This window comes from Sorghum bicolor, chromosome 2 (genome assembly GCF_000003195.3).
Source record: "Sorghum bicolor cultivar BTx623 chromosome 2, Sorghum_bicolor_NCBIv3, whole genome shotgun sequence".
Classification (NCBI taxonomy): Eukaryota; Viridiplantae; Streptophyta; class Magnoliopsida; order Poales; family Poaceae; genus Sorghum; species Sorghum bicolor.
In genome coordinates, this window is record NC_012871.2 from 59,855,170 (window position 1) to 59,882,736 (window position 27,567).

Sequence of the window (27,567 nt, forward strand, 5' to 3'; positions counted from 1 at the left end):
CCCGCAATTCCCGGCCGTCCGATCGGCCGGTTGGACGGTCTAGATCGAGCCATTCTCTGCTATTTTGCAAAAAAGTCATCGCACTTTGTTGAAATATAACCCTCCGTCCAGCACACTTTCTCAGGTTTTTATTCAAAATAGTCCTCGAACTTTACTGAAATAAAATATCAGTCTGTATTCGCACACTCTCTCAGCTTACTGGGCCTAAGTGGGCCGAATACGGCCCTATGCTATTTTTATTTTTCAATTAATTTTTAATATTTTCTTTTTAAAATAGAGATCTCTAAAAATTCGTAAAAAATTATAGAAAAATCATAAAAAAACAAACTAATTTTGTTGAGTTTCTTATGACTAGATCTATGCATTTAACTTAAAATATCATATGGTTTAGTGCATTTTATTTGATAGATATATACATCTATAATTTTATGTTAGTGATTAATTTTTTCCTCATATCGCATATGAACTAAAAATATCTCTCCAAAATTAACTCTAAATAAATTTATACCCTTTTCATAATCTCTGCTTTCTAATTCTCCCCATCTTAATTCTAAATCAATTCATACATTTTTTCATAATATTTGTTTCCTAATCTTTTAATTTTATACTGACTTGTAATACAAAATAATCCGAAACAAATAATCGCTGATATACATATAAGAAGCCAAATACTTCACTATATATATGACATTCCGTACACTCACATATATGAGAACATCATGTCACCATGTAAACAAACAAAATAAATACACTTAAAATATACGCCATACAAAGAAAAAAACAAAAACACATAGACACATGTACGGCGCATAGCTAACCACTGGCCATAAAACGGCAACGCCGCGCACATTTCTAGTGATATATATAGCCCAAGCCCCAAACCGAACGTGTTTGGTGGCGCTTACCATCCCGTGCTGGGTCGAGTTCCATACTTGCATCAAATACGCACGCAAATGGGCTTGCCGAGCGACGGGGCAAATCTTTTTTTTTATTGGAGTGCACCATGGTTTTTTTTCTTGAGAAACTGCACCATGGCGATTGGGAGCCCAGAGTTGTTGATACACGGATCAGGGGGTCACCTGGTTTGGGCTGCGTTCGGGACTCGCAGAGATGGGCCGCCAGGTTTACCCCGACGGCCCGACCCACACACGAGGGCCACGCTGGTTTTCCTTCCATCTTTTTTCTTCCGGTTCCGGGACCCTCCTTTTCCTATGGGCGCCGTGCGCCAAGTGGCCACCACAACTTGCGTTGCGTGGTCATCACAGCGGTTGCTCCCCTGGCGCGGGGGACGCCCATGTGGCCCCACGCGTCAGCGATAGGACACGTCCAGCAGCTGTGGCCCCCGACGCGTCAGCCTTCCGCCCTCCTCCCGTGCAACTACAAGCGCGGCCTTTTTCCCGTCGGCACGGCGCCTAGGAAAAACAGCCGTCCTCCCGCGTCCCCCACCTCGGCCCCTCCTCCTCACGCCGGCGACACACCGACAAACCGAGGCAGGTCCCCCCCGATGGCGTCGGCTCGACTTCGCCTACGCCTCCTCGACGGCTACGGTCTCCTCATGTCGCCGGCGCTCTCCGCGACGGCGCTGCGGTCCTCGCGAGGTTGTTGCGCTCGAGCCGTTCGACGGAATGCCGCTGCGGTGGTGGGGGGGGTTGACTGCTGACTGTGTGTGGTTTCTCCCTACATACAGGCCTGCGCGCGCTCTGCACGCTCTCCACCACGCTGCGGTCGGGCGCCGGCGAGGACGAGATCGAGCGCATCCGCCGCGAGTTCGAGGACGCCAAGCGCAACTACCTCAGCATCCCCGCCGCCATCAAGGACATGCCCAAGATGAACCCGCAAGGTCGGCAAAAAAGGAATTTCGATTGCCCTTCGCTTCCCCCCGTGTTGCTTTACAGATCGTTTCTTCATCAGACTCTTAACATTTGCTGGCCCTGGCTTTGGGACCGGTGTACGGTGTCGCGGGTTTCAGGCATTTACGTCAACAAGAACGTCAAGCTGGACGACCTCCAGGTCTACGGCTTCGACTACGACTACACGCTGTCGCACTACTCCGAGCACCTGCAGTGCCTCATTTACAATCTTGCAAAAAAACACTTGGTCAATGAGGTTTGGTTCCTGTCTTTCTTCGGTGTCATTGCATCGTTGGGTGGATGAGAGATTGCTGAGTGGACCTTTATGTTTTCTGCAGTTGAAGTATCCGGAGAGTTGCTTGCAGTACGAGTATGACGGCACCTTCCCTATCAGGGGTCTGTACTATGACAGACTTAAAGGGTGCCTTCTCAAGCTCGATTTCTTCGGCTCGATTGAACCAGATGGTTGCTTCTTTGGGCGGCAGAGGGTAATATGCTCTCTACTTTATTGTTTCTCCTGTTTATCTCAACCACTCGCATCCAGCTTAAATAACTACTATTCATGCTTTAGTTCCTTTATATACAAGATATATTATTTTTTATCTATTTGTAATATATATAAGCAGTAGGAGGCAACTCCGCTGATCTGTAAAAAAAAGTTTTTTACCCCTGTTTTTTTATGTTGTCTGGTTTACGTCATTATTATTGGGTTAATTCACATGTAAACATTTAGGCTCAGACAATGTGATAGATTGCCTGACGGTGGTTGTCTGTTGATCTCAAACTTCATTGTTTTATCCATTCTTTTCTCAAACGGTTGCGTCCAGCTTGCAAGACTAGCTCATGCATACTTGAGTTTCTTTTCATACTATATTTAGAAGTTTGTCAATGCTGACTATTTTTTTGGTTTATGTAAATATGTAGGTTCTCTTCTCATGAGCAACCACTCTGTCTGTTGTTTATTAACTGTTGAACTCAAACTTTGGCCGGGTATTTAGTTAAATACATCTGAACATAGATTACACATGTTGATAGTTTAAAGAATTTCTATGAGATATTTTTATGCGTTTTCTTTGTCTTCTCCAACAATAATTATATTATGTAAAAAAATGTCTATTGACATCCTATTATTAATACAATTTCTTACCTTAATGCTTGTTAATCAGCTGAGTTTGAGTGAGATAAAAGAGCTCTATGGCACACGTCATATTGGCAGAGATCAAGCTCGTAACCTTGTTGGGCTGATGGATGTCTTCTGTTTTAGTGAGGTACATTTGGATTCATCTGAGCCTTAATCCTATTTTTTCTTTTTACTCTGTGTTCTTTTACTTACAGAATAGTAAGCTATCAGTTGCCTTATAGGCATGTGAACTAGACCACCATATTATCACCCAGTATGGTTAATGCTTTGTTCATAGGTTGACTAGATTTTATATGTTCTGTATTCATATATCAACTTTATGCGTATTAGATCATTCTTCAAGGGCATGTAGTTCTGACCTTCCACGTGGAGCGATGTTTTGCACTTATAGATGATGCTGTATCACATTAGTAACTAGAGCTACTATGTACTGAATTTAGTATCTGTGCTGTTTTTAATTTAAGTAATGTAGCTATGCATGTAGTTCTGACCTGCCACGTTGAGTGATGTTTTGCACTTATAGATGATGATGCTCTTATCACGTATTAGTAACTAAAGCTACTATGTACTGAATTTATTATCATGTACTTTTTTTAATTTAAGTAATTTCTCTGAGGTCATACCATGCAACTAAACCGACTTTCTTTTTCACCATATCAGTTGTAAAGGGAAATGAACCCAACTCTTCCACGAACTCCCTGGATTCCATACCTATATCTGGTAGGGCTAACCAAAATAGAAGCCAAAAGTGATACGAGAAACTTAGAAAAGAGCTATTGAATTAGAAGGGGAAGTGAACTAATCTATGACCTAGAAACAAAAGAAAGGTGGATCTGTTTGCAATTCCTCTGGAAATATGACCCAAGTGGTACTTCTTTTTTATTTCCCGCCATAATACATTCTAACTATGGGATGATAATTTCTTCACAGGCATGTCTGATTGCCGATATTGTTCAGCACTTTATAGATGCAAAACTGGAGTTTGATCCATCTTACGTATACGAGGATGTAAACCAATCGATTCAGCATGTTCACAGAAGTGGTTTAATTCACAGGCAAATTCTTTCTGAGCCTCAGAAATTTCTGATGAAAAAAGTAGGTGGACACTTTTATTGTTTTTTTAATCTGAAATTTTAAATATCAATGATCTAACCTTATGCTGCTTCTTGTTTCTGACATTCTTTCTGATATGTTATCTCTAAGACTGTTGCCTCATTGTGACCTGCAGAGCCAGGTGTTCCGTTTCTTGAAGATGCTTAAAGAGAAAGGGAAAAAGCTATTTCTTCTTACTAATTCACCTTTCTACTTTGTAGATGGAGGGATGCGTTATTTGCTAGAGGTTTTGTTTCTAAATTGAAATCTTTTTTTGTATGTTTTGTCCATATTGTTTAGCATCCAAAGGCAAGATTTTAAACCACAACAGATTCCTGTTTGGTTCATGAATAACATATATATTTTTCAATATAACCTTTTTTCTTATTTTCTGAGTTCTGTCTTGACTTTGTATATCTTTTCTTGAGGGTCACCTTTTGGTTTGAGAATATGAAACCGTGTTTTAACTTGACACATGGCAGCCACTCCATGCACTGGCCTTGAGCCCTTGACACATATTCTTGATGCTTAAAGTGAACATTTAGCATATACATAATGCATCCTTCCTTTGTTTCTAGCATTCATTAAGAATTTCATTCATTAAGAATTTGTTGTGTACTATACTACTACTACTATTCTTTTGATTATTAATTTTGTGTCTTTCTTGTAATTTTCTTGGTGAGTTACTCAAAATAGAGTGTATCATGTCAGCGTATTATGAAAAATATTTTTGCTTACTCACATATTCTCTGCATGACTATTTCTCAATTCGGTTGGGCAGGACCAACATTTTGATGGAAATTCCTGGAGGGAACTGTTTGATGTTGTGATTGCGCAGGCAAATAAACCAACTTTCTATAACTCAGATCACCCATTCAGGTTCTATGGAGCATCTATGTGTTACTAACCAGAAAATAATACTTATGATTCTTCTTGCTAAGATAGTATTGTTTATTTTGCACTGATGCATCTGTGTAGGCCTGTTGCTAAACTTTGAATATTAATGGAAAGTATAGTGTTAATAAGTACTGGCGCTTAAGGACCTGGACTAGATTGCCGCCAGTTGTTTTGCTTCAATTCTGGGTTCCTAACTGTTTATGGTTACTTGTATTGTAGGGTGTATGACACTCAAAAGGACACCTTAGCTTTTACTGCAGTTGACAAGTTTCTGCCAGATCAAGTATACTACCATGGCTGTTTGAAATCATTTCTGCAGATCACAAAATGGAGAGGCCCAGAGGTTGGTTATTTTGAACTTAAAGAAGAATCAATTTCTGTATTCTCAATTATCTTTTGTCCGAGTGATACAGCTCTCACTCTTTTTTCTCTCCCTTAATTCAATACCGTATTATTTCAAGTTATATAAATAAATGTAGTTGATGATACCATTTGCATCGTGGAAGCTAGTAGTAAAAAAATCGCATGCCCTTTGTGCTCATCTGCTGAATGTTGATTATGTTTCTTGCTTATTGCTGTATTCTGATATATATTGGAGTAACCTGATGACTGAAGATATAAACATGGACTGCCCAAGTCTAAATTTCAGAAATTTTTCATTCGAATTTCTCATCTCAGTTTCTTTTTGGGCTATTATTAGGTGATATATTTTGGTGACCATCTTTTGAGTGACTTGAGAGGACCTTCAAAAGCTGGTTGGCGAACAGCTGCTGTAATCCGAGAACTTGAGGTAGATGATTTTCTTTTTACTGGAGATATATTTTTACACACATGAAGCATTGTCGTATGAAATTGAAGCACCACTGCTTTAGCATTTTCATATTTCACCTATTGACTAGTAATAAAGGTTACCTTGATCCTATTGGAGTGTTGGTACCAAAAGAAGTTTTGAGTTGAGAATAGATCAAATAAAGAGAAATGCATGGAAATGGTCAAAATAGTAATATCTTATGTTATGTTGATCGTGAATATATTAGATATGCTACTAGAGAACATGAACACACCTGTACTCGTTTTTTTAAGACCTTAAGATTTCTCTTTTAGTTTTTTCTTGACTTTATCACACTATTTTTTTCATACAATATGTTTTGTACCATTTGACAATGTTCCATGCTTTGTCACTTCAGGATGAAATAGAAATCCAGAACGGTGACAGCTATCGATTCCAACAGGTGTGCACTATATCATCTGCTTGTCATGTTTATGATATCCTAATACTTTATTTTTGTCCCCCTTACACATAGCTGGTACTTCTAATGTAAGTGTGCCCAGCTAAGTTTGTATTCCAGTTCCTTAGTTCTTGTTGTTTTGGACGAGCTTTTAGAACTTTTACTACCAATAACTCAAATGTTTTGGAGACATGTTGTCCAAAAGGACAAGAATTATGGATCCAGAGGTGGTAACAAATATCTACTCTTAAGATTGGGACTGAGAGATGGAAACTGCTCATGCTGTACTATGGTCAGTACACTTTGAAAGGCTCACCATCTACTTGCAGGATATGGTTCTGGCGACTCAGTCTGTAGGCACTTCTTGCTGCTGTTATTTCTTTTGTGAAGTGTTGTACGGCACTGGGGTTGGTAAATCATAGGCTCTATCCTCCTGGTATGCAAAATCCAAAACATGACACGGGCAATCAGTTGCACCATGAATTGATGTACAGATACATTGATGGCATTTACCTTTTGTAGTTGATACATATGATTTGATTCCTCTTATCACCTATGCAGTTTGTTAGTTCATGAATTTCCATCCACATGGATTCTGACCAATTTACTTGATCATATCTTGCATGCAGGCAAAATTGAGTATAATACATGATCTACTTGGGAAAGTCCATGCAACTGTGGTTAGCACCGAGAAAGGGCAAGTCTACAGAGCGTTGCTCGATGAGTTGAATGCAGAAAGACGACAATGCCGATCTGGGATTCGAGATTTGTTCAATAGCTCTTTTGGTGCAACATTTCTTACAGACACTGGAAGGGAATCATCATTTGCCTATCACATTCATCAATACGCCGATATTTACACGAGCAAGCTTGAGAACTTCTTATCATATGCTCCTGAATCTTGGCTTCATCCACCTCATGACATAAAGATCATGCCACACAATGCGAAGGTAGTTTGAATCTTCCTCTGTGGAATTTTCTTGTCATAGTTTTCAGTATGAAGTGATTCGCTTGCGAAGGTAGTCAAATAATCGTAACTATTGTCATAGTTTTCGAGTTTTTTTTCTAACAGTTATTACGGGAACAAATGCTGATATATTATATAGTTGAATTGGGGTAATGATTTGGACATTCCATGTTGTAGGTCCCAGCAAGCCTGTTCAGTACCTCCTAGTTCACTCTTATCTGTATTTTCAGTGGAGAACCAAGCCATAGTACCCCATTATGGTTTCTGTGTGAGACCCATGCGACAGGATTGTGGACTCCTGCTTTCGCTTGCGTTATATGAATGAAGCACCAGATGATGCATCAATCCAGCAGACCAAGCAGCAAGTTAGCAGTCATTCTCCTGACTTGCCACGGAAATGTCAGTCATGTGAGTAGTTGACCGACTCGGCCTGTATGATGAAGCTTCTATCTGCTCTTTAAAAGAAAAGGAAGCATCTGAGAAGCCGCATGCTTGTGTTCCCATGAAACTTCAACAATCTGACTGTCAATAAAGCAGATACACGCAACACATCTAGTTTCCCCATTTTATTTACATTCTGCAACACTCTTTGCTGCACTCCAATATTACACTGAAAACTCGTTCAGTGGCATCTGACAAGTTTTTGGGATGAGCAGAAGATAGTTTGGGTCCAGACAACGGGTAAATTATAAACGCCTATTTGTCCTTGTCTGTAACAGGAAGGCTTTCTTCATTTCTATTGCTCATGGTCCCGGAGACTGGCTGGAGTTCCAGTTCTTGCTTGCATGAACGTGGAGACCTGGAATTTCGAGAACAATGGCAATTAGGGGACTCATGTGATTTCTGAACACAGAAAATATAATTTTTTTATTCTTCGCTGACCATGGTTTTGGATTAATTTGTTAAAATCTATCTGGTTTTGCTTATGCATGCTGAACCACTTGAAATTGCAGCATTTGGAGTTCTGTGTTGTGTTGACACCAAAATTCACGACAGAAACATGTGAAGTCAGCAGCGAATAACACTGCTTACCTCTGACGAAGAGTTGATCGGTTTGCACCGAGCTTGGGCACAGTTGCAGTAGCAGGGCAATATCCGACTTCCTCGCATTGCGATGGTGAAGCACCCATCTTTTTCCAGAAGAACAAAAAACAGAAAAACGAGCTATCAGAAAGCGGCAAAAGATCAAAATGATGGCTGCTCAGACCACCCTGCTTGCTATATGGAAGTTTCAGAGAATAACACGCTCACATTCTGACGAAATGGGGTCTTCTCCGTTGTGCGAATTTTACCATAGATTTTGTATCTTCGTGTACTCTTCAAAGCTCTCATGCATTTGCATAGGCAACACATGAGAACACAGCCAAGGCATAACATTATCACGATCCCAGCTGCTGCCAACCATCTAAACACTGAAAATAACCGCAAGCACAGAATCAAAATGAGCTCCACAACCGCAAGCACAGAATCAAAATGAGCTCCACACTACATGGAAGTTCAGTTTTCTGCCTAGGAATATCATCAGTTCTGGTACTTACAGATAGTTCGCCTAGAGTTCACATGTTTTGTTTTGATGACTGGAACTAGACGAACAGTCTTGGCAGTGGTAAGTGGCATCGTCATTCTCTCTGAGCAGTCAGGATAGCATCCATGGTTTCCCAGGTCGTTCACAGTGATGGACAACGTTGTTCCATGCCTTGGACCCTGTAAGAGAGAGTCACATATCTGCTGTAAAAAAGAAAAGGCAAGAAATGTGACAAAACGAACAGCTGCTATATAATCTGATGTTTCAGGATTTACTTTGTAATGCAACTGCTGCATTGCATTGTTGCAGCCCTGGACGCTCCCATGGAACCTGATGGCAGTTCCTTTCAGTACAAAGTGATTTGCGATGGTCACATATGTCTGAAGCGACTGCCAACCGTCAATGCCTTCAGTCTTCATCGATGCAGCGGCGATGGCACTGGATGGCAAGGTGGTGGCTAACGTTCCCTCCAAAACTTCTAGCGAGAGCACTAGGAAAAAGGAAGACTTGTTCTCTGCAAGATAAAATCTGTCAGTCTACATCAGTAAATGTTTTTTCGTATAGTGCATAAACAACACCATGAACAGTCTATATATTCATATCATATATAAATGGTATATGATTCGTATATAGTACCTGGGAAATTGTGAAGATCAGGTTCAACAATGGAGAATTGGAATGTATCCCTGTGCTTATCAAATATTTTATGTCCTTCCATTGATTGGTTCCCACTCAAGAAAATTGAACTTGGAGCAAGTATCACCGGAGGATCATTGATTGGTTCAACGAAGGTTGGGAACTGAGTTTTTCGTACACCATTTCTGCTCGAGGCATGTAGAGATATAACATCGTTTCCGTGGAAGTCTTCGTTTCTGCACATATTGATATGCATGGTTACCATACGCAAAGGACTAGCAAGATCTTTGTAAAAAATAGGGCTTGTACAAAACCAGGGGGAGTCAGGATCTTGATTAGTACCCACTGTACAACAGATACTTTAGTGCATCATTTACCACTTCTATCGTTCCTTGTAACATCAGGTCTTTGCCACCTGTACCTTTGCTGCTAATCGAAAGTATACTATCTGATAGCTGTTGAAGTTTAATTCGCACTGGATCAAAGAACACACTCCCGGACTCTGCTGTCACTGTAACAGATATATTTTCTGTTGCATCTGAATACACCATTTTCATCCCCGGAAATCCACTGCCAAAAAAAAACATACACATATTTGATTACTTTAGAAAGAGAACAAAAGGAGGTCAAAATTTACACTTATAGCTAATGAAGAAGAAGAATAAGTACAAGTATGCAATACTTAGGTAAAAGACATTATGGCTTACGCAAATAGTGGGCTGATTGTATCTTCAGTAACATGCAACTTGTCGGGTAAAGATATGAACTGAGGTGGTCTGCAGAGAACAGATATGAAGACTGTTGCAGTGACGACATTGTTATGCTCATCACATACCGTATACGAGAATGAGTCATTCCCAAAGAATCCTTCGAAAGGTGTGTAACGGTAGGTTTTGCTGAACTGGACTGACCCATGAAGTGGCTTCAGAGAAAAGGGACAACATTAAGTCAGAATGTGAAGTAATGAGAAAATAAAGTAATAAGTACTCCGTAGGAAATTTTGTACTATGGTACATTATGCTTGATATTCTCTTCTAACTCCTCTTAACAAGCACTTGCAGTGCTTGATATTTTTATTGATGTTATAGCTTCCTATTTCCTATTTGACATCAGTTTTATGCTGAACATTTGTCATAGAGACCGGGCTATGTGCATTGCCAAGATGTAGCTAGAGGCCAGAATTGACTTTCCATTATCTAAAAGAAGAAAAGAACTGGAAGGATCGTATTATAAATTGAAATTAGTTGCAGTATTTGTTTTGCTGCCGCAAGTTTCTTTGTTTTCGAAGCTTTCGAAGCAACGTGTAATAACTGTTCAACAATGAGACTGCCAAACTCAGTTAAGATGGTTGGCATGTGCAACTGCAAGGGTTGATAACAGGTATAACAGAGAGAAGAGATCATCACTATGAGGTGGAAAAATTAAGAATCACATATTTCATGGCATTAACTTACAGAAGATGAGTTAGCTATTTCCACTTTACTTCCTGCAATGCGGTCATTTGACAATACATCGAAGGAAGTGGATTCATCCTCCCACACTGAAACAGTATCATTTTTAACATCTGAAAAGTATTCATCTGCAAACAGATATAGTTCATCAGAGTTAACGAGACAATTAATGTTCTGCCAACTAGAGCTTAACTATCTCTCTCATGTAGCTTGCTTTCAAAAAAAACTCTCATATGACCAATTTCTTTTTTTATGTGTTGAAACTTTCAGGATCGACTGAAAAATTACCTGCAAGAACGGTGACGTCGAATGGACATGGAGTCAGCTGTTTATCCTCATAAAGAACACATATGCCATATGAACCAAGTCCCCTTGCCACATAATGAGCAGTATATGATCCATCTCCATTGTCAACAAATTCTTTTGCCACAAAACTAGTGGTACTTGTGATGCTTGCAGATATCAGCTGAAATTTCAATTTTGACTTGAAAGACACCACCGGGTTCATGAATGAGTCAACAAGTCGAACAACAACTTCATTTTCAACTGATAATTTTACTTTGGGGTCAAACTTGACAACACTTGACAAAGACATATTGATAGCACCTAGGCAGGTAATATATGGTAAAGGAAGTTAGAGTTCAATCTGTATAAGATAGAAGCTACTCTTTAGTTAGTTCTTGCGAGCTCATAAATAGTTGGCTCGTTTTAAGGTGGTCGTCCTTTATTCGAATCACTTAAGAATTTCTCATTTGAATTCATGAAAATTATCAATCATTTTCAATTTGTTTGATATTTCACTTGAGCACAATCCATTTGTATCATCATACTACATCGTACATTACATGTGAAATAGCACTAGCGTATCAGAATGCAAGAATTACAATTGCATTACTATAGTGAATTCATGCATTGCATGAATGTAAAAAATTTGATTAAAAAGGCACATAAGAAAGGTAATCAGACCTGGCAAAACTGTCATGGCATATGGATTTCCACCATTTAGCACTATGTTCCCACACAGTACCCAAATTTCATATTCCCCAGCAATTCGAGGAGTATATGAAACATTAAATTTACTGGTTTGCACATTTGAATTCCCAGCAATGGCCTGATAACATATAGAATTTCAGTGATCATGCCACTTATCTGTACCAACTAAAATTAAGCTGAAGAATAGGGTACTTGCCTCCTGGTGGCCAGCAGGTCCTGAATTGATAGAATTTTCTCATTCATTAAGTATCGTCTCAGTGAAGTTATTCATCATTCAAGCCAAAAAGAATTTTAGGATTCATCATTATAAAAGGATCCTTTTAAAAAACAAATTTAAGTTTAAGGTTAATAGAAGGCTAAACCGCTAAATGAACATATAACATTACCATTTGATTCTCTTCCAGGTGTTATGATTGGGTCTGCGTAAGATGTGGCATTTTTACCCAAAATCTTCACTTGCATCCTTGCCGTTTCAACTGGAGAAGGGATTCTGTAGTGATCCAACAAGAAAACAGAAAAAGATGACGTTGAGCCAGCACTAGAATTTGCCAAACCAGACCCATTTGCAAAACTGTTTGATCCATTGCAATATCCTAAAAGTAGCAACATAGCAATATCAGCCATGATCAGGAATCGAGCATCTTGATGGGCAAACTAAAGAGTATAGTTGCATATACCTACGAAAACATCAAACATGTGCACAGTGTTGGAAACCCTTTCGTCCAGTGGAGCATCGAAAATTGTGAGAGAAAACTGTCCAGCCTCTACAACATTAAAAGATAGGAGCTGCACTCCATCAGCTACTGCTTCCATCGCAAGATCCACTATTGGGATGGTCAAATTTGAGGCTTTATCAACTACTTGAGCATCGAATGGATGGATATCTGGAACAATATTTCCAAAGGAGTCTCTCTGATATATGAATATCTCCAGCTTGGAGGACACCTGCAAAGTATTGATTCCATGCTTCCAGCTGCATGTGCTGACTGCTATGTTAAGCACACCTGACATATGTAAAATACATCGACGAATTATTGACATTTACACAAAAATGCATATCTTCCTACAGCATATCTATCTGTCCATTAGAAGATGAACACCAACTTTATTTCCAATTCTATGCTTGTAACAGAAAAAAAATCACTGTTATATATATGCTTGCACAATAAATTTGATGCTATGTAATGCAAAATTAGGAGAAGCATTAGACTAATGATAATAGTATCTGCTGAAATACATCAAGAACTTTGCTGGGAGAAGGGATTCGTTTTGAGAAGTGTGCAAACACACATCTCAAAGCAGTTTCGCATTGAGATTTGTGTTTGCACACTTCTCAAAGCGAATCCAATGGGTGGGAGAGTGATGGCATATGTCCTCAAGGGCAAAATAAACTTTTTTTTTGAATCTAGGGCAAAATAAACTTATGAGGGAGAAGACCAAGATTCTTCCTCTTACCTGGATTCACTGTGAGCAATAGAGGCGAATCACGTAGCTCCCTACCATCCCCGTAAACATGCACCAACAAGTCGCCTGCGACACTCGACCTGAACTCGACGCCGATGCGTCCATCCTCCGTCCACCCGTTGTAGTGAAAATCCCAGAGCTCCACGGCCGACCCGTTGAGGTAGGAGCCCGACACCCTGAAGTAGTCCGGCATGTCGGGTCCCCGCGCGATGGCATTGCTGAAGGCGTCCCGGGGGAAGATGGACAGGAACGCCCTGGACCCGGCGACGACGCGGCGGCCGGGGAACGTCCACGACGCCCGCGACGCGGACGGGTGCATGGCGGCCGCGGCGACCGTGAACGTGAGCGGCCACTCGGCGGGGACGAACCGCTTCTCGCCGACGAGCGCGGCGAAGTTCCCGGCGCGCAGGGGCACGAAGGAGATGGTCCAGGCGTGGGGGTCGTCGCCGATGTTGGCCGCCACGTCCGTGACGTACCTGCTGTTGCCTTCCTTGCCGTTCACCGAAAACGTGAAGGACAGCGAGGCGCGGACGGCGGCGGCGGCGCGGACGTTCAGGGGCATGGCCTGGATGACCGCGGTGTCGCCGGCGGTGTAGTCCCGCTTGTTGTTGAGCCAGCCGAACATGAAGGCCGGGTCGAGGGCTTGCGATGCTGCTTGCTGGGCCTGGGTGGAAGGCGGTTGCTGCACCGTGGAGGAGAGCAGCAGCGACACGCAGAGAAGAAGAGAAAGCGGCGGCGGCGACGACGACGACGATGACATGGCTGTGCGCCGGGATGTCGCGGCGGTGTTGGCCATGGCTCAGTCGATCGTTCGGTTCCTCCCGGCCTCCCAGGACGTGGTAGTGTCCTTCGTGTTGCCGGAGACAGCCGGTCGGCCGAGGAGGGAAGCGATGGATACTTGGATAGGGTGGTTGGTGAGTGGTGACAACTTCCAAATGGCGAGCGGGAATGCGGGGCGGGCGGGCAAGGGCAAGCACGAGACGGACGATGGGAGTGGAATCCCCGAAGTGATAACTGCCCCTCTCTCTTCTCCCCCCGGTTGACGAGCGAAGGACGGACCGGACGTTGAAGACGACTCGGCATCTCGGGCCCACCACAGCCCACAGGCGAGGGGCGACTCCGTCTGGGCTTTGAGATGGGGTGCCCAGCAGGCTGGGTCGTCTGGATAGCAGGCCAGGCCCATCACTTAGCCTGGTTAGGCCTTGGCCCTTAGGGTGCAGGGGCACCGACTTTTTTGTTTTCTACAATTATATCTTTTGTAGTTTGATTTCAGAATATGGACTCAGTGTTTGCAGAGGCGGAGCCACCTATATGGCGAGGTTGGGCATCCGCCCTACCTCCTCTCCGGCGAGCACCACATCTAGGAACCCATCTCCGGCGGCGGCGCAGGCTCCGACTCGTCACTGACTCGAGCGAATGGTTGAGACTTGAGAGCGATGGTGACGGGAGTCAAGCAAAACAGAGGAAGTTCGGCAGTCTCCAGTCTGTGCTGCTGGGCGGTCTAACAAACAAGGCCCAATAGCCCACGCCCACCCATCGCTCAGCCCAAGCAACATACGGCAAACAGGCAGAGGACTGACATACGGATACGGCGTCGCTCCCCATCTAGTCGCTGCATCGCTCTCGCTCGGCTCAGTTCGCCTCCGCGCTGCACGGCCGCATCCGTGGCTCCGCGGCCATGCCTGTGCTCCGGCCTCCAGGCGTCTGGGCTTCGGCTTCCAGCGACCGCTCTGCCCCACCGGCCGCCGCCCCGTGCTCCGCCAATCGAACAACGGCGAGTGCCGGAGTGCCATCGTGCGGCTGTGCCGGTCAGCTGCTTGCCGGTGGCCAGTGAGTGCTTATGGATGGAGATGGAGATGAAGTTGGAGCCGACCGAGGCACAAGTAGGCAGAGGCCGACAGCTCCAACTCTAACTTCATTGAGCCATAAGCAGAAGCGATATAAGAAACTAGGTATTGCTAATTGCCATGGATTTTTAGGAAATTGTTGGCTTCATTAGTTGATCTTTCTAATTTCTGAAAGCAATTAAATTAAATGGTTATGCAGATTTAAAAAGCTTCTATACCACTACGACTAAGAGTACGATTTCTGCAAGTGGAAGTAACTCGTCTCCAAGCACTCGTGAAAGCAGTAATGTTACTGCATCCACAGAACAACAAGAGCTAGGAGATTCAGAGCAACATCTAGATCCAATACAAACAGTACAATTTGTTTGCTGAAATAAATATTAGAATATAATAGCTACGTGATAAACCAACATATATATGTTATATGTATATAGTTAGACCGATATATTGGTGAAGTTTGCTATATGTAGATAGCGGTCTGCCCTACCTTATTTCTTCGGCCGGCTCCACCACTGAGTGTTTGGCCAAACTAATACTGTTTGACACCAAGTCCTAGGTTCGGATGTACAGGTACGCACCCTTGGCGCCATGATGGATGGCACCAAGCTGTGTTAGCTTGGTGCCAGCGGCAATGATGCTAAGCCCTAGATCTAGATTCTAAAATTAAACTAAAAACATGTAATTGTGAGAATCTTTCAGAAAAAAAATTCAGAAAACAAAAAAGACGGGCAGAGGCACAGGTGTCTCCCCACTTCTAGTCAGCCACGGTTTCAGGGAACACAATATATTTCCGTCGCTCAGTATTTCATATAGGCCTTGTTTAGTTCTCAAAAAATTTGCAAAATTTTTCAGATTTCCCGTCACATCGAATCTTTAGACGTATGCATAGAGTATTAAATATAGATAAAAATAAAAACTAATTGTACAGTTTAGTCGGAATTGACGAGACGAATCTTTTGAGCCTAGGTTTTTTTGAACGAAATCTTTTGAGCCTAGTTAGTCCATGATTGAATAATATTTATCAAATACAAACGAAATTGCTACAGTACTCATTTTGCCAAAAATTTTGGAACTAAACAAGGCCGTAAAATATGAGCTTGAAATAAAAACACTGCATGGGGTCACCAAATGAAAGAATTTTACGATACCCATGTTTCTGGCATTGACAAAAAGTGGCTTCAGACGATAAAGCTTGTGAGCTGAATAGGGTCGTGCCAGCAAAAACTAAGGCCTTGGCCCTGCCCATGGGTGCTTTGCGACCGTACGGGCCTCGGATTTTTTTTTGGGGGGGCCTCAAATTTGCAGGAATCTGCAAATTACTGCAAGCCTGCCATACTGCATCAGTTCATCCTTTCCAATTCCACCGCCCTGACCCTCGTCCATCCACCGATCCGTAGAGGCTACTAAGCATAAAAACGGTCGCAAACGGTCGAAAAACTCATAAATTATTTTCTACTTTTATATTTAAAATACGAAAACGAAAACGAAAACGGTAAAGTCGGATACGAAAACGAACGCGAACTTACGAAATATCGAGAATTCCGAAAACGAACCAATTCGATCGGATTTATGTCGAACACGGTCGATATACGAAAACTCAATACGAAATACCGATATGTATTACCAAGTGCATGACTAAGTATATATATGATCAAGTTTAAGTGCATATAATAATTAAAAAGTGCATGATCCTTGGTCTTAGTTATTTAATACAATAGCCCACACATAAATAAGAACAAACAATTAATAGCTAGCAGGAACACAGCTAGCCACCAATAGAAAGAACGCAGATGCATGACGAGTAGTCTATAATTGGGTTGTGTGACCGTGAAGTTGAATAAATTCGGTTTAAACCAAATTTTGAATTCGAAATATTTCAAATTAAAAGTAGAAAAGTAGAAAACGGTCGAAAAATGTCTAAATCGTTTTCTACTTTTACATTTGAAATACGAAACATCTAAAATACGAAAGCGAAAACAGTAAAGTTCAGACAAGAAAATACGAATTCGATCGGATCAAATATAGAAAGCGGTTCGATTCGGTTCGGGATATTTCCGTTCCGTTTTCATCCTTAGAGGCTACCTACTGCCCGTCCGTAGAGCCCCATGCTTAGTAATTGTCTTATACAGTTTTCTATATATTGTTAGAATTATTTCTTTTGATTACTAAATGCTAAACTTTATTCAGTTTGTGTAGAACTTTAGTACTAGAATTATTTGTTTAGAGGTTTGTCATTCTATTTTAATAAATTGGTAGCCTATTTTAATGTTTAGAACAATGCTAGCTGATAACAGAGGCTGTTACAGAAATGTTTTCCAACTGGATTACGCCAGGAAAAAGTTAGACATTGCCAAAGATATAAGAGCGAACTGCTTAGTTTTACATGTATGGTGAACAAGAGCGTACGATACAATTCTTTGTCCATAGTTTGTCGCGTGTACATACATACTTATTTTTGTATACGGATACACAGAAAGAAGACACCAGAGTTCAGAGAACTGAGCATTAGCAAACACACACCGGTGGGCGAGCCGTTGTTCACCATCTTTATTTGCCATTTCCAGAACCAGAGCCGTATCCGTAGCCGTGTCCCTCGCCGTATCCTGAGCCTGAGCCTGTACCTTCACCGTAACCAGAGCCTTGGCCATGACCGGAGCCCGAGCCAGCGCCGTAACCTTCACCGTAGCCGGATCCTGATCCTGATCCTTGGCCGGAGCCAGAGCCGTAACCTTGGCCATAGCCAGATCCTCGACCGGAGCCACTTCCCTCACCGTATCCGGAGCCAGACCCGGAACCCTGGCCCTGGCCTGCCCCATGCCCTTCGCCATACCCAGATCCTTGGCCGTGGCCTTCACCTGCACCTGCACCTTGCCCTTGCCCATAACCTGAACCCGAACCCGCGCCGGACCCAGCTCCTGACCCCGCACCCGCACCGGAGCCGGCGCCAGAGCCAGCATATGATCCTGCACCGGAGCCCGCCGATGAACCTGCACCAGAAGCAGCACCGGACCCGGAACCTGAGGCCGAGCCAGAGCCTGATCCCGACCCAGACCCAGACGCTGAGCCAGAGCCAGAGCCACCGGCACCGGCGCCACCACCACCTATGCCGATGCTAATCCCAGTACCGATCCCAATGCCTGCGCCGCCGCCGCCGCCGCCACCGCCGAGGTCGATGCTCAGGTCCTTTCGAGAAACGCGGCCCTCGGATGCGAGAGCAAGGGCCGCAAGCACGGTGATGCCGATGCCAAGGAAAATGGTCATGATCGGGGGTCGAGACATCCTGAATTCCTCTACTAGGAGAAGCCAGAACAATAATGCTTGCACCTGTATATATTGTGTTTCTTCCTATGGATTCAGGTGTATGTTCAAAGGAGTACGAGTATATGTCATGTATCTCCTTCTTTTCAACTCCAAAACTCTGCTCGTATCTAAAAAAACTCCAAAAACTCTACTGCTGCTCGAGACGCAGCAAAGCAGTGGCATTTATAGGACACAGAACAAGCAGGGTTTCACAGATAGTGCCTGGTGGCTTATTGGTGATTTGGTGGCACGAAACTTGTGGTGCTATGACCATTGGACGGCTGAATTTTCAGAGTGGTGGTGTTGATACCTTGCTGGAGTGTAGTAGTGGAGTAAGCTAGGACGGTGCAAAAGGAGAGATGGGCCTGACACTATAGCAAGAGCATGGCAGGTGGGGGTGGGGCTTTGAGAGATCTGTGAACAGCAGGCCACTGGAAGAATCTGGAAGCTCTTGCTTTTGATCCAACTACTTACTCCATGCATGTTATGTTATGTATGATTAGTAGTGGAAGCTTACTTGTAAGGCTTATCGACCTAGTGCTAGTCTTGTAATCCTGTTCTTCCTACTTTGTGCTACTACTGCAGCGCTGATGCCTTCGATCCATATCCCTGCTTATCCGTACAGTGTCAATTTCCAGTTGACCTGCAGAGGATTATCAATCCCCCTTCTTTTCCTTACTGAAAAGACATTTTGAAACAAAAAAAAATCCTTCCAAGCCTGAACTCGAATACTAATTATAGTTCTCTCCAACTTTCTGCCCATAGCATCTCATGGTTTTCTGCCAGCCACCCAGCAATATTTTTCTCTCATAATAAATCATCGAACACTAATCTCAGCCATGGCTTTATTGATATGGTAGTGGAGTCCACATGGCAGGTGGTATTATCCCCCGCCCCTATTTCTCCCTCTTCTTCTCTTATATATATAAAAAAAATCAGAACTTTTTAATATATGAATATGAAGTCAAATGTAGATTCTTTTCTCTTTTACGAATCACTAAAAGACTGAGATTGAGTTGCTTTTGATGGGCACATTACCATAAGATCAACCAAATGCTCAATTCATAGAAGAAGATAATTTTTTTATATCAAAATTATAGAAATCAACGTGATCTATCGCTTTGTAGTTGACAACAAGGTACACTAATAGCTAACCGATGGATGTGAACACAACTTGTTCAGGGAAATAGAACGAACGTAAACTCGAGCAGCTCAGGTTTCATACAGCATCTCTTCATCTAAATTATAAAGTACTTATAAAACGTCCACACAACCAACATACTGTAAATATGTCATCGGATCAGTACAAATACATAAAACCTAGTAACTGCCATCGTTGTTTATGTCGTCTTCCTATATATAATAAGCTAATCCAGAGATGATTACCAGAGAAACAGGGTCTTCAAGGTAACACACATGCATATCAATGGTGATCTTGCCCACTTCGAGATCCAGCACCAGACCCTACGCTTGGTCTTGCACTAGACCCGGCACTTGATCCTGCCCTGGACGCAGCGTGTGAACTGCCATCGGACCCTGAAACAGAACCTGCAGATGATGAAGCACTACTTGCAGAGGACCCTGACGCTGATCCAGGACCAGCATTACCTCCTAATCCGATACTTACTCCAGCACCGAGTCCAAGCCCAAGCCCCCCTCCTGAGCCTGATCCTGAACCAGAAGCTGATGCTGATCCTGAACCAGCTCCAGAGCCTGAACCGGACGTGGATGATGAGCCTGATCCAGAGCCTGAACCAGAGCCACTGCCACCTAGACCTACTCCTATACCAACTCCAACACCAAGCCCAAGACCCAGACCTCCTGATCCTGATCCTGATCCAGAGCCTGAGCCAGATCCAGACCCTGACCCTGAGTTCGAGCCCGATGCTGATCCAGAGCCAGAGCCAGAGCCCCCGGCACCAACGCCTGCACCTAGACCGATCCCGATCCCAAGCCCATTCCCAAGGTTGATGCCAAGGTCCTTCCGAGCAGGACGGCTCTCACCCACTGGCGCAAGCAGCACGGCAACCACAAGTACAATTCCTAGTGGAATTGCCTTCTTCATGTCTATGCCTTGCTGCTGATCTGTATTATTGCCTAATAACAGTTTGTTATGTCATGTGCGATGCAAAGCTTTGGCAAACCCACGGGAGTTTATATATAGTTCCATCATAATAACATCAGGAGCTTAATTAGGACGTACGTGGCTCCATGCTTGTTAGTGATAAGGTCTTTTCTCGGAGTGGTGTGGTTGAATCGCGCGCGCGTGTTCGCTCTGTGGAGCCTGCCCGTGCGTCGTATCGTACATTTGGCCGCGAGCTGAGCAAAGTGAGAGCTTTAGCACAGCGGCGGCCGCCGTGCGCGTGCTCACGGCCATGCATGGTGTGTAGTGCTGGTTTAGTCGCTGCCGGTGAGCTATTCCTCTAGCGCTGCTGTTCGACACGTTTGTGGGGGCGGGCCTTTGTGGGATGTAAAGTTGTTAGTGGGGAGGAAACAAAGTTGTGATTGGGAGAGAATGAACGGGGGGCAATGCAATGGCTTGCATTGCCTGCCTTAAACAAGATGACTACTGGTGCAGTTGTGCATGCAAAAGCAAAGCTGATGTGCGTATGTGCCTATCGACGTAAACAGATAGACCCATGCATGTGCATTTTCTTCGTATAACGGTAGGACTTTGTCGATACAGCGGGGCCTGCCACATTTTTAGTCAGCAGTCAGCACCGCTGCATGCTGGTCAAATCTACATTTATTTTGCCTCAAAAGTCATAATTCTCCATGTCCATACTTAGGCCACTGTAGCACTTTCGTTAATCAAGATAATTTATGGCAGAACCTTTCCATCAGGTTCAACTATTCGATTTAATTAGTCGGTGCTCGTATCTTTCTAAATTTAATACAAAATTTAATAATACTATTTTTCAGTGGTAAATAATATGCCCGTTGACAGTGGTGGTGTATGTGATGTCTTTGTCAATTCGGAAATATTACCAGCGCATCAAGGCTAGATTGTTCGAGCAGGGCCACCATGATCAAGTCTGATGATGATAACGGTGTTTACCATGCCTGTAGCTCGGGCTCCACTCAAGACTCATCTCTAGCACATTTGGATTGCTCATGCTTATTTCAGGCTCCACTCAAGGGTATAGTCTAGAACTCATCTTAACAAATTTGGATTGCTCATGCTTGTTTGTGTCATGTTGTAGTATGTGATGTACTAATATCTTATTTCTAAATTAAAGCATATCGTAAAATGACTAAATATTAATTTAAAAGCAAAGCTACAATGTGCAGAGATCGACGATGTCAATGAATACTGACCGGCAAATTTGGGCCTAACACAAAGACATGGCATCATGATTCAGGCCATGTTTAAATTTTTCATCTAAAAACTTTTCGTTTCATCGTATCGAATGTTTGATATATACATGCATAAAACATTAAATATAAATTAAAAAATAACTAATTGTATAATTTATATATATTTTGTGAGATAAATATTCTAAACCTAATTAGTCTATGATTCGATACTAATCACTATAGTTATACATATACTATAGAACTTTTTTTTTCACAAACAAGGGCCTCGTAGCAGTGCGCTAACTGGGAGCAAATTACGGGGGAAATTTTTGCCTAGGACAACCAGCGGCATCCATGCGCCTCCAGCTTTTGTCCGCCTGCCCCGCTCCCTGAATCCTAGTCAAGCCCAGCGACTTCGAGATAAGCCACTATGGTCTACGGCACCACTGTGGCCTTGTTTAGTCCGAAAAGATTTCGGACTTGGTACTGTAGTGTTTTTGTTTTTATTTGATAAATATTATCTAATTATAGACTAACTAGGTTTAAAAATTTTATCTTGTGATTTCCAGGCAAACTGTACAATTAGTTTTTATTTTCGTCTATATCTAATGTTTTAATGTTTTATGTATGTGACTTAAGATTCGATGTGACGAGAAATTTTTTAAAAAATTTGTTTTTGGGTGAACTAAACAAGACCTATGCTTTCATATATACTATATATATATACTGACGACTGACGACACTGCCAGTGACTGCTTGCTCACTGAAACCAACTGCAAGCCTAACCGGACCGGAGCATCACATCATGAAACTCCCCGTCCGGTTATGCGTGTACGTACACTACAACTTGCATTAATCCGCCTAACTTTGCCTAACGCGAGATGAAACCATGGACGAAGCAGCCATGCCTGTGTGTGTGTGTGTGTGTGTATATATATATATATATATATATATATATATATATATATATATATATATATATATATATATATATATATATATATATATATCGAACTTTCGACATGAGGCAGCCAACCAACCAAAAGCACCTGTGCGCGCACGGTGACGAGACACCGGACCGTCGGACGCGACAGTGGAGCTGGGGACAACCGACCAGACCGCGCGCCATCCCACACAGTGCATATCGATCTCGCTCCTTCCCGCAGGCGTGCACTCCCGCCATCACAACCACTCCCCGCACTCTCGCGCGCCTTTTTGGCACAGCAGCACCACCAGCACCGCTCCATGTCCGTCTCGCCGCCAAAAGCTGCTATCTCTCGTCCCCGTCCCCGTCGCGTTCCTCTTGGCGGTTGGCGCCGCGCGCATGCGCGCCGGCTCCTATATAAAAAGCGAGCAGCAGCACGCCGGAGGCTTTCCGCATCGGCGAGCGAGCGAGCTAGCCGGAGTGTGTCCGAGTGCGTGTGGTCGTCTGCCGGTGCCGGATCGAGTGGTGGGATGGCAGGAGGCGGCAGGGGCGCTGCGGCTGCCGCAAGCGCTCTAGTGCTGGTGGCTTTGTTGTGCTCGCTGCCCTGCGGCCTTGCTGCGCAGGGCCGCGTGGCGAGGAAGAACCTCGGCATCGGCCTGGGCGGCGGCGGGCAGGGGCTGGGCCTCGGCCTCGGCCTGGGGGTCGGCGTCGGAGCAGGCACCGGAGGAGTGTCCGTGTCCGGGTCTGGCTCGGGGTCCGCGTCGGCGCCCGTGGTGGGGTCCACGTCCGGGTCCAGGTCCGGGTCCGTATCCGTGGGAGGGGCCAGTTCGTCCGCCGGCTCAAGCGCTGGATCGTCCGCGGGGTCCACTGGGTCGGGGGCCGGATCCTCTGCGGGCTCCGGCGGTGGGCAAGGGTATGGGCAGGGTGGTGGGAGCGGGTCTGGGTCTGGGTATGGCGAGGGTAGTGGGTCTGGGAGTGGGTCGGGCAATGGGGTGGTGGGTATAGGGAGTGGACAGGGGTATGGTCATGGTTCTAACTCCGGTGGAAACCCTTGAAGTCATAAATGTTTCTTGTTGTATCCTGCAGTGTATTTTGTTCTACTAGTAGAACATATTATCTTTCCTTTTTCTGTGTAAAGGAAATAGTTTGTGTGTGAGATCTTACTCAGCCGATGGATGAACGGAAGTGGTCCTAAGTAGAGAGAGATGGTAATCAAGTAGCTAGCAAATGTCTTAGCGTTGTTACCTAGACGTTGTAAACACTCTGTGGCTTGGTTAGGATAAACTTCTGCGTGTGTTTGGCCCTTCCTGAGTGCCGATTGTAATTGGTATAAGCCTAGCTAATAAATATTCTCTCTTTGCTCGCAAAAGAAAGAAATAGTTTGTGTTTGGCATTTCAGGTTTTTATTGGGTAGCTCACTGTCTTGTCTCAAACTTTTCTGACTAGGAAATACATGTTTGCATTTCTACCAAGATGACTCTGTGAACTATGTATCACATTTAGAACATAGGAATAGGGAATAAATTTACTCACCTTTTATCTAGTGTAATTTAACATGCGATAGGCTCGTGGTTTTGCTAATTGGTAAAATCCTCACACATTAGGTGGAATGGGTGTGGGTGCTGTAACACCCGGCCCAGGGCTTAATAGGATTAATAGGAGACTCATACCAACAAGTTGCAACTTTTTTTCCGGAAGCCCATCTCGAAAGAACTCTAAAGTTAAGCGTGCTTGGCCTAGAGCAATTTAGGGATAGGTGACCGACCGGGAAGTACTTTCTGGGTGCGCGCGAGTGAGGACAAAGTGTGCAGAAAAGAGAAAGTGTTGGTCTGTGGGGACTGACTATATTCTAGAAAAGCTGCCAGATGTAAGCGGGCCTGGCCTCGTGGAGGCGTGACGTTACAGAATGGTATCAGAGCCGACTCTCGCGGTTTCACGGGCGCGTCGCGGTTGCGCAGGCATGGTGTGCATGGCTGGTGTGGACCCAGAGTGGTCACACGGCATGGCACATGCGCTGGCACTGGATGTCACCCTAGGCACCAAATACCGAAAACCGAGAACCGAACCGATTTACCGAAACCGAAAAATTCAGTTCCCTGTTCGGTACCTAGTTCTCAGGAACCGAATTTACCGAGGTATATTCGGTTCTGTACCTCGGTAAACCGAAGTACCGAACTAGTACCGAATATGACTACTAGCAATATGTAATATTGGTGATGGGTCTATAATCGATAATTATGTTACATATTTGTGTTAATCTACTCCTATTATATTGTGGCCTTTTATATATATGATTTTGACATTGTTATTTCTATATGAATCACGCTGAATTTTTATTAAAATTGGCTATTAAACTTGATGTTACATGTTCCTCTAATATGTTCGGTTCTTTCGGTAAATACCGAAACCGAACCGAAAGAACCGATACCGAATTAGCTCGGTACCGAATTTTTTCAGGAACCGATCGGTACCAGTTTTCTCATGAACCGAATTTGTATGAGTACCGAGGAACCGAACCGATCGTTTCGGTATTACCGAATGCCCAGGGTGAACTGGATGCACGGACGTGGCCAAGAGGGGACGTTCCTGGCTTGGGGTTGATCGACGAGGACGTCGATCTCTTAAGGGGGTGATGATGTAACACCCGGCCCAGGGCTTAATAGGATTAATAGGAGACTCAAACCAACAAGTTGCAACTTCTTTTCCGGAAGCCCATCTCGAAAGAACTCTAAAGTTAAGCGTGCTTGGCTTAGAGCAATTTAGGGATGGGTGACCGACCGGGAAGTACTTTCTGGGTGCGCGCGAGTGAGGACAAAGTGTGCAGAAAAGACGAAGTTTTGGTCTGTGGGGACTGACTATATTCTAGAGAAGCTGCCAGATGTAAGCGGGCCTGGCCTCGTAGAGGCAGGCAGGAAGTTACAGGTGCGAGTGCGGTGTTCTTGTACACATGATAACCATTATTTAGTCTATCAATAATGACGACTAGAAGATTGAATTATCTAAGTCTAACAAACGCAACACTAGATTTTCAGTGGGCATTTATTTTTGACCATCTCAACTGGGTGTCTTATCAGTTAGATATGAAAATATCATGCATACAAAAATGTTGTACTCTGTCATGGTCCTCTAGTTGTGGCTGCTCCTTTTATGTGCCAGATGTAGCATGTTATTGTGGCTATTTAGCTCTGACACTTCTCTATGGAGGTATATATAGAAAGTGAAGAATGATCTATACCCCTTTGGCTCGTAGGTCATAATTGCTCTTCGCTAGATCTTCCTACAAACTATGCTTTCCTTCTCTATGGTAGAGAAACTTGGCTAGACATTCATCATCATGTAAGTCATTCACAAAGTGCCCATTACGTTGTATGGTCTGTGTAAACGAAATAGTTTGTGTTTAGCATACAAAAATGTCATACGCTGTCATGGTTCTCTAATTGTGGCCGCTCCTATTATTTGTCCACGTAGCATGTTATTGTGGCTATTTAGCTCGTCGCCCGCTCTATGGTGGTATATTATATAGAAAGACAAGGAATGATCTATCACTGCCGTGTTCGCCTAAACGGCCTAAACAGCCGATTAAACGGTAAAGAGTGGCAAACTGTTTTGTTTAGGGACAAATAGGGAATTAAACGGTTGACCATTTAAACGGGAAAAATAATCTAAACGGCCTAAACAGAATTAAACAAGCTAAATGGCTGTTTAACGGTTGTTTAGGCAAACACCAAGTGATTCTACTTAAATTTTACATCAATAATTTGTATACTTAAATTTATTATATTTATAAATATGTACACTTGATTTGTTACATGCATAAATATATATTTGATTCTTCTAACATGCATAAACATATATACATATTAAAATAAATGATTTTTAGTTGCATAAATATGTATAAAAGTTAGAATAATTGATTTTACATTAAAAAATATGCATATTTTTGTAATATTGTGTAAAACCGTTTTAATCCATTTAAACACATCTAAACCGTCTTAAACACTAAACGAAGGAAAACCGACTGTTTAGCGTTTAGCGTTTAGGATACATTGATCGCTGCCTTGGCTCATAGGCCATAATTGCTTTGTGCTAGATCTTCATCCTTTTCCTCCCTATGGTAGAGAAAATTAGCTAGACATTCATCATCATGTACAAGTCATTCACAAAGTGTCCATTATGTAACATCCCAGATTTTTACGTAAACCAAAAATACGAGATTTTTAAAATTTTTCCTGTAATCGTGAGAAGCATATAGTTTCTAGGTCTAACTCGATCCTAACCCGCTAACAAATCGTGGCATACATATAGAATTGTTTGTAGGCGAGTGCCTTTGTTCGAAAGTCAGTTTGGAGTTGAGTCTTAATTAGGGTTTGGAGTGCACAAATCCGTAGCAAGTCTTTCTGAATCTCTGTTGAGCCTATCTCAAAGGCGAAGCGGATCCCTTCTCAACCTTTTCGTTGGCGTACGTCTCAAACTCCTTTGATCCTTCCGAGCTTTTGTCGAAATTCTCTTCTCAAAATCCCATTATCTTAAATTCATGGCAACTCATCTCAATCTCTTTTTCCTTTTCCTCTTAACCATTTTAGCAAAATGGAAAAGCCTTCCTTCTTCTCTTGGGCTCCAACTCCTTCTCTTTCTCTCGCTGCTGCAGCCCAGCTCGCCCTTCTCCTGCTGGCCCAACCTGTCCCTGCCTCCTCTCCTTAGCCCATCCCGCGCACCAGGCCCGGCCAACCTTCTCCCCTTCCGGCCTGCTAACGCCACCAGCCCAGCCAGGCCAGCCCGCTCCCCTCCCCTGCCTCGCCCCGGCCTAAGGCCCAGCACCGCGCCCCTCCCCTGCCCTAGGGCGCGCCCCCTGGTTCCCAGACGCCGCCGCCGCCACCCAGGGCTCTGCCCCGACCACGCCCACGCCCCAGCACCTGGAGAGCGCCGCCGCCGTCGCTAGGAGGCCGCACCCCC

General features: G+C 43.7%; 5 protein-coding genes across 6 annotated transcripts; 2 read left to right on the forward strand and 3 right to left on the reverse strand.

The window, feature by feature from the left end:
• On the forward strand, window positions 1,357–8,088 carry LOC8060274 (5'-nucleotidase domain-containing protein DDB_G0275467). The gene is made up of 13 exons (XM_002460195.2): window positions 1,357–1,598; window positions 1,688–1,840; window positions 1,970–2,106; window positions 2,189–2,338; window positions 3,017–3,118; window positions 3,922–4,086; window positions 4,220–4,330; window positions 4,865–4,962; window positions 5,200–5,323; window positions 5,681–5,770; window positions 6,168–6,212; window positions 6,839–7,159; window positions 7,354–8,088. Exons 1-13 carry the CDS (start codon window positions 1,505–1,507, stop codon window positions 7,381–7,383), a joined length of 1,620 nt encoding a protein of 539 aa, XP_002460240.1. The 5' UTR covers window positions 1,357–1,504; the 3' UTR covers window positions 7,384–8,088.
• Window positions 7,728–14,210, reverse strand: LOC8056000 (protein GAMETE EXPRESSED 2). Its single transcript, XM_021453540.1, has 14 exons — window positions 13,237–14,210; window positions 12,459–12,785; window positions 12,130–12,374; window positions 11,755–11,899; window positions 11,077–11,394; window positions 10,792–10,916; window positions 10,045–10,259; window positions 9,680–9,907; window positions 9,338–9,573; window positions 8,977–9,215; window positions 8,715–8,880; window positions 8,428–8,588; window positions 8,209–8,306; window positions 7,728–7,975 (listed from the first exon to the last, which is right to left on the reverse strand). The coding sequence occupies exons 1-14, from the start codon at window positions 14,039–14,041 to the stop codon at window positions 7,873–7,875; spliced, it is 3,411 nt and encodes a 1,136-aa protein (XP_021309215.1). The 5' UTR covers window positions 14,042–14,210; the 3' UTR covers window positions 7,728–7,872.
• On the reverse strand, window positions 17,430–18,576 carry LOC8060275 (keratin-associated protein 6-2). The gene has a single exon (XM_002462362.2). It carries the CDS (start codon window positions 18,369–18,371, stop codon window positions 17,640–17,642), a length of 732 nt encoding a protein of 243 aa, XP_002462407.1. The 5' UTR covers window positions 18,372–18,576; the 3' UTR covers window positions 17,430–17,639.
• On the reverse strand, window positions 19,610–20,523 carry LOC8060276 (putative glycine-rich cell wall structural protein 1). Of its 2 annotated transcripts, none has more exons than XM_021454571.1 (2): window positions 20,020–20,523; window positions 19,610–19,928 (listed from the first exon to the last, which is right to left on the reverse strand). In XM_021454571.1, the coding sequence occupies exons 1-2, from the start codon at window positions 20,455–20,457 to the stop codon at window positions 19,857–19,859; spliced, it is 510 nt and encodes a 169-aa protein (XP_021310246.1). In that variant the 5' UTR covers window positions 20,458–20,523; the 3' UTR covers window positions 19,610–19,856. The 2 variants fall into 2 exon arrangements, with proteins under 2 accessions (XP_021310246.1, XP_021310245.1); XM_021454570.1 differs by having other exon boundaries at window positions 20,001–20,523.
• Window positions 22,745–24,040, forward strand: LOC8060277 (cell wall protein IFF6). Its single transcript, XM_002460196.2, has one exon. It carries the CDS (start codon window positions 22,935–22,937, stop codon window positions 23,667–23,669), a length of 735 nt encoding a protein of 244 aa, XP_002460241.2. The 5' UTR covers window positions 22,745–22,934; the 3' UTR covers window positions 23,670–24,040.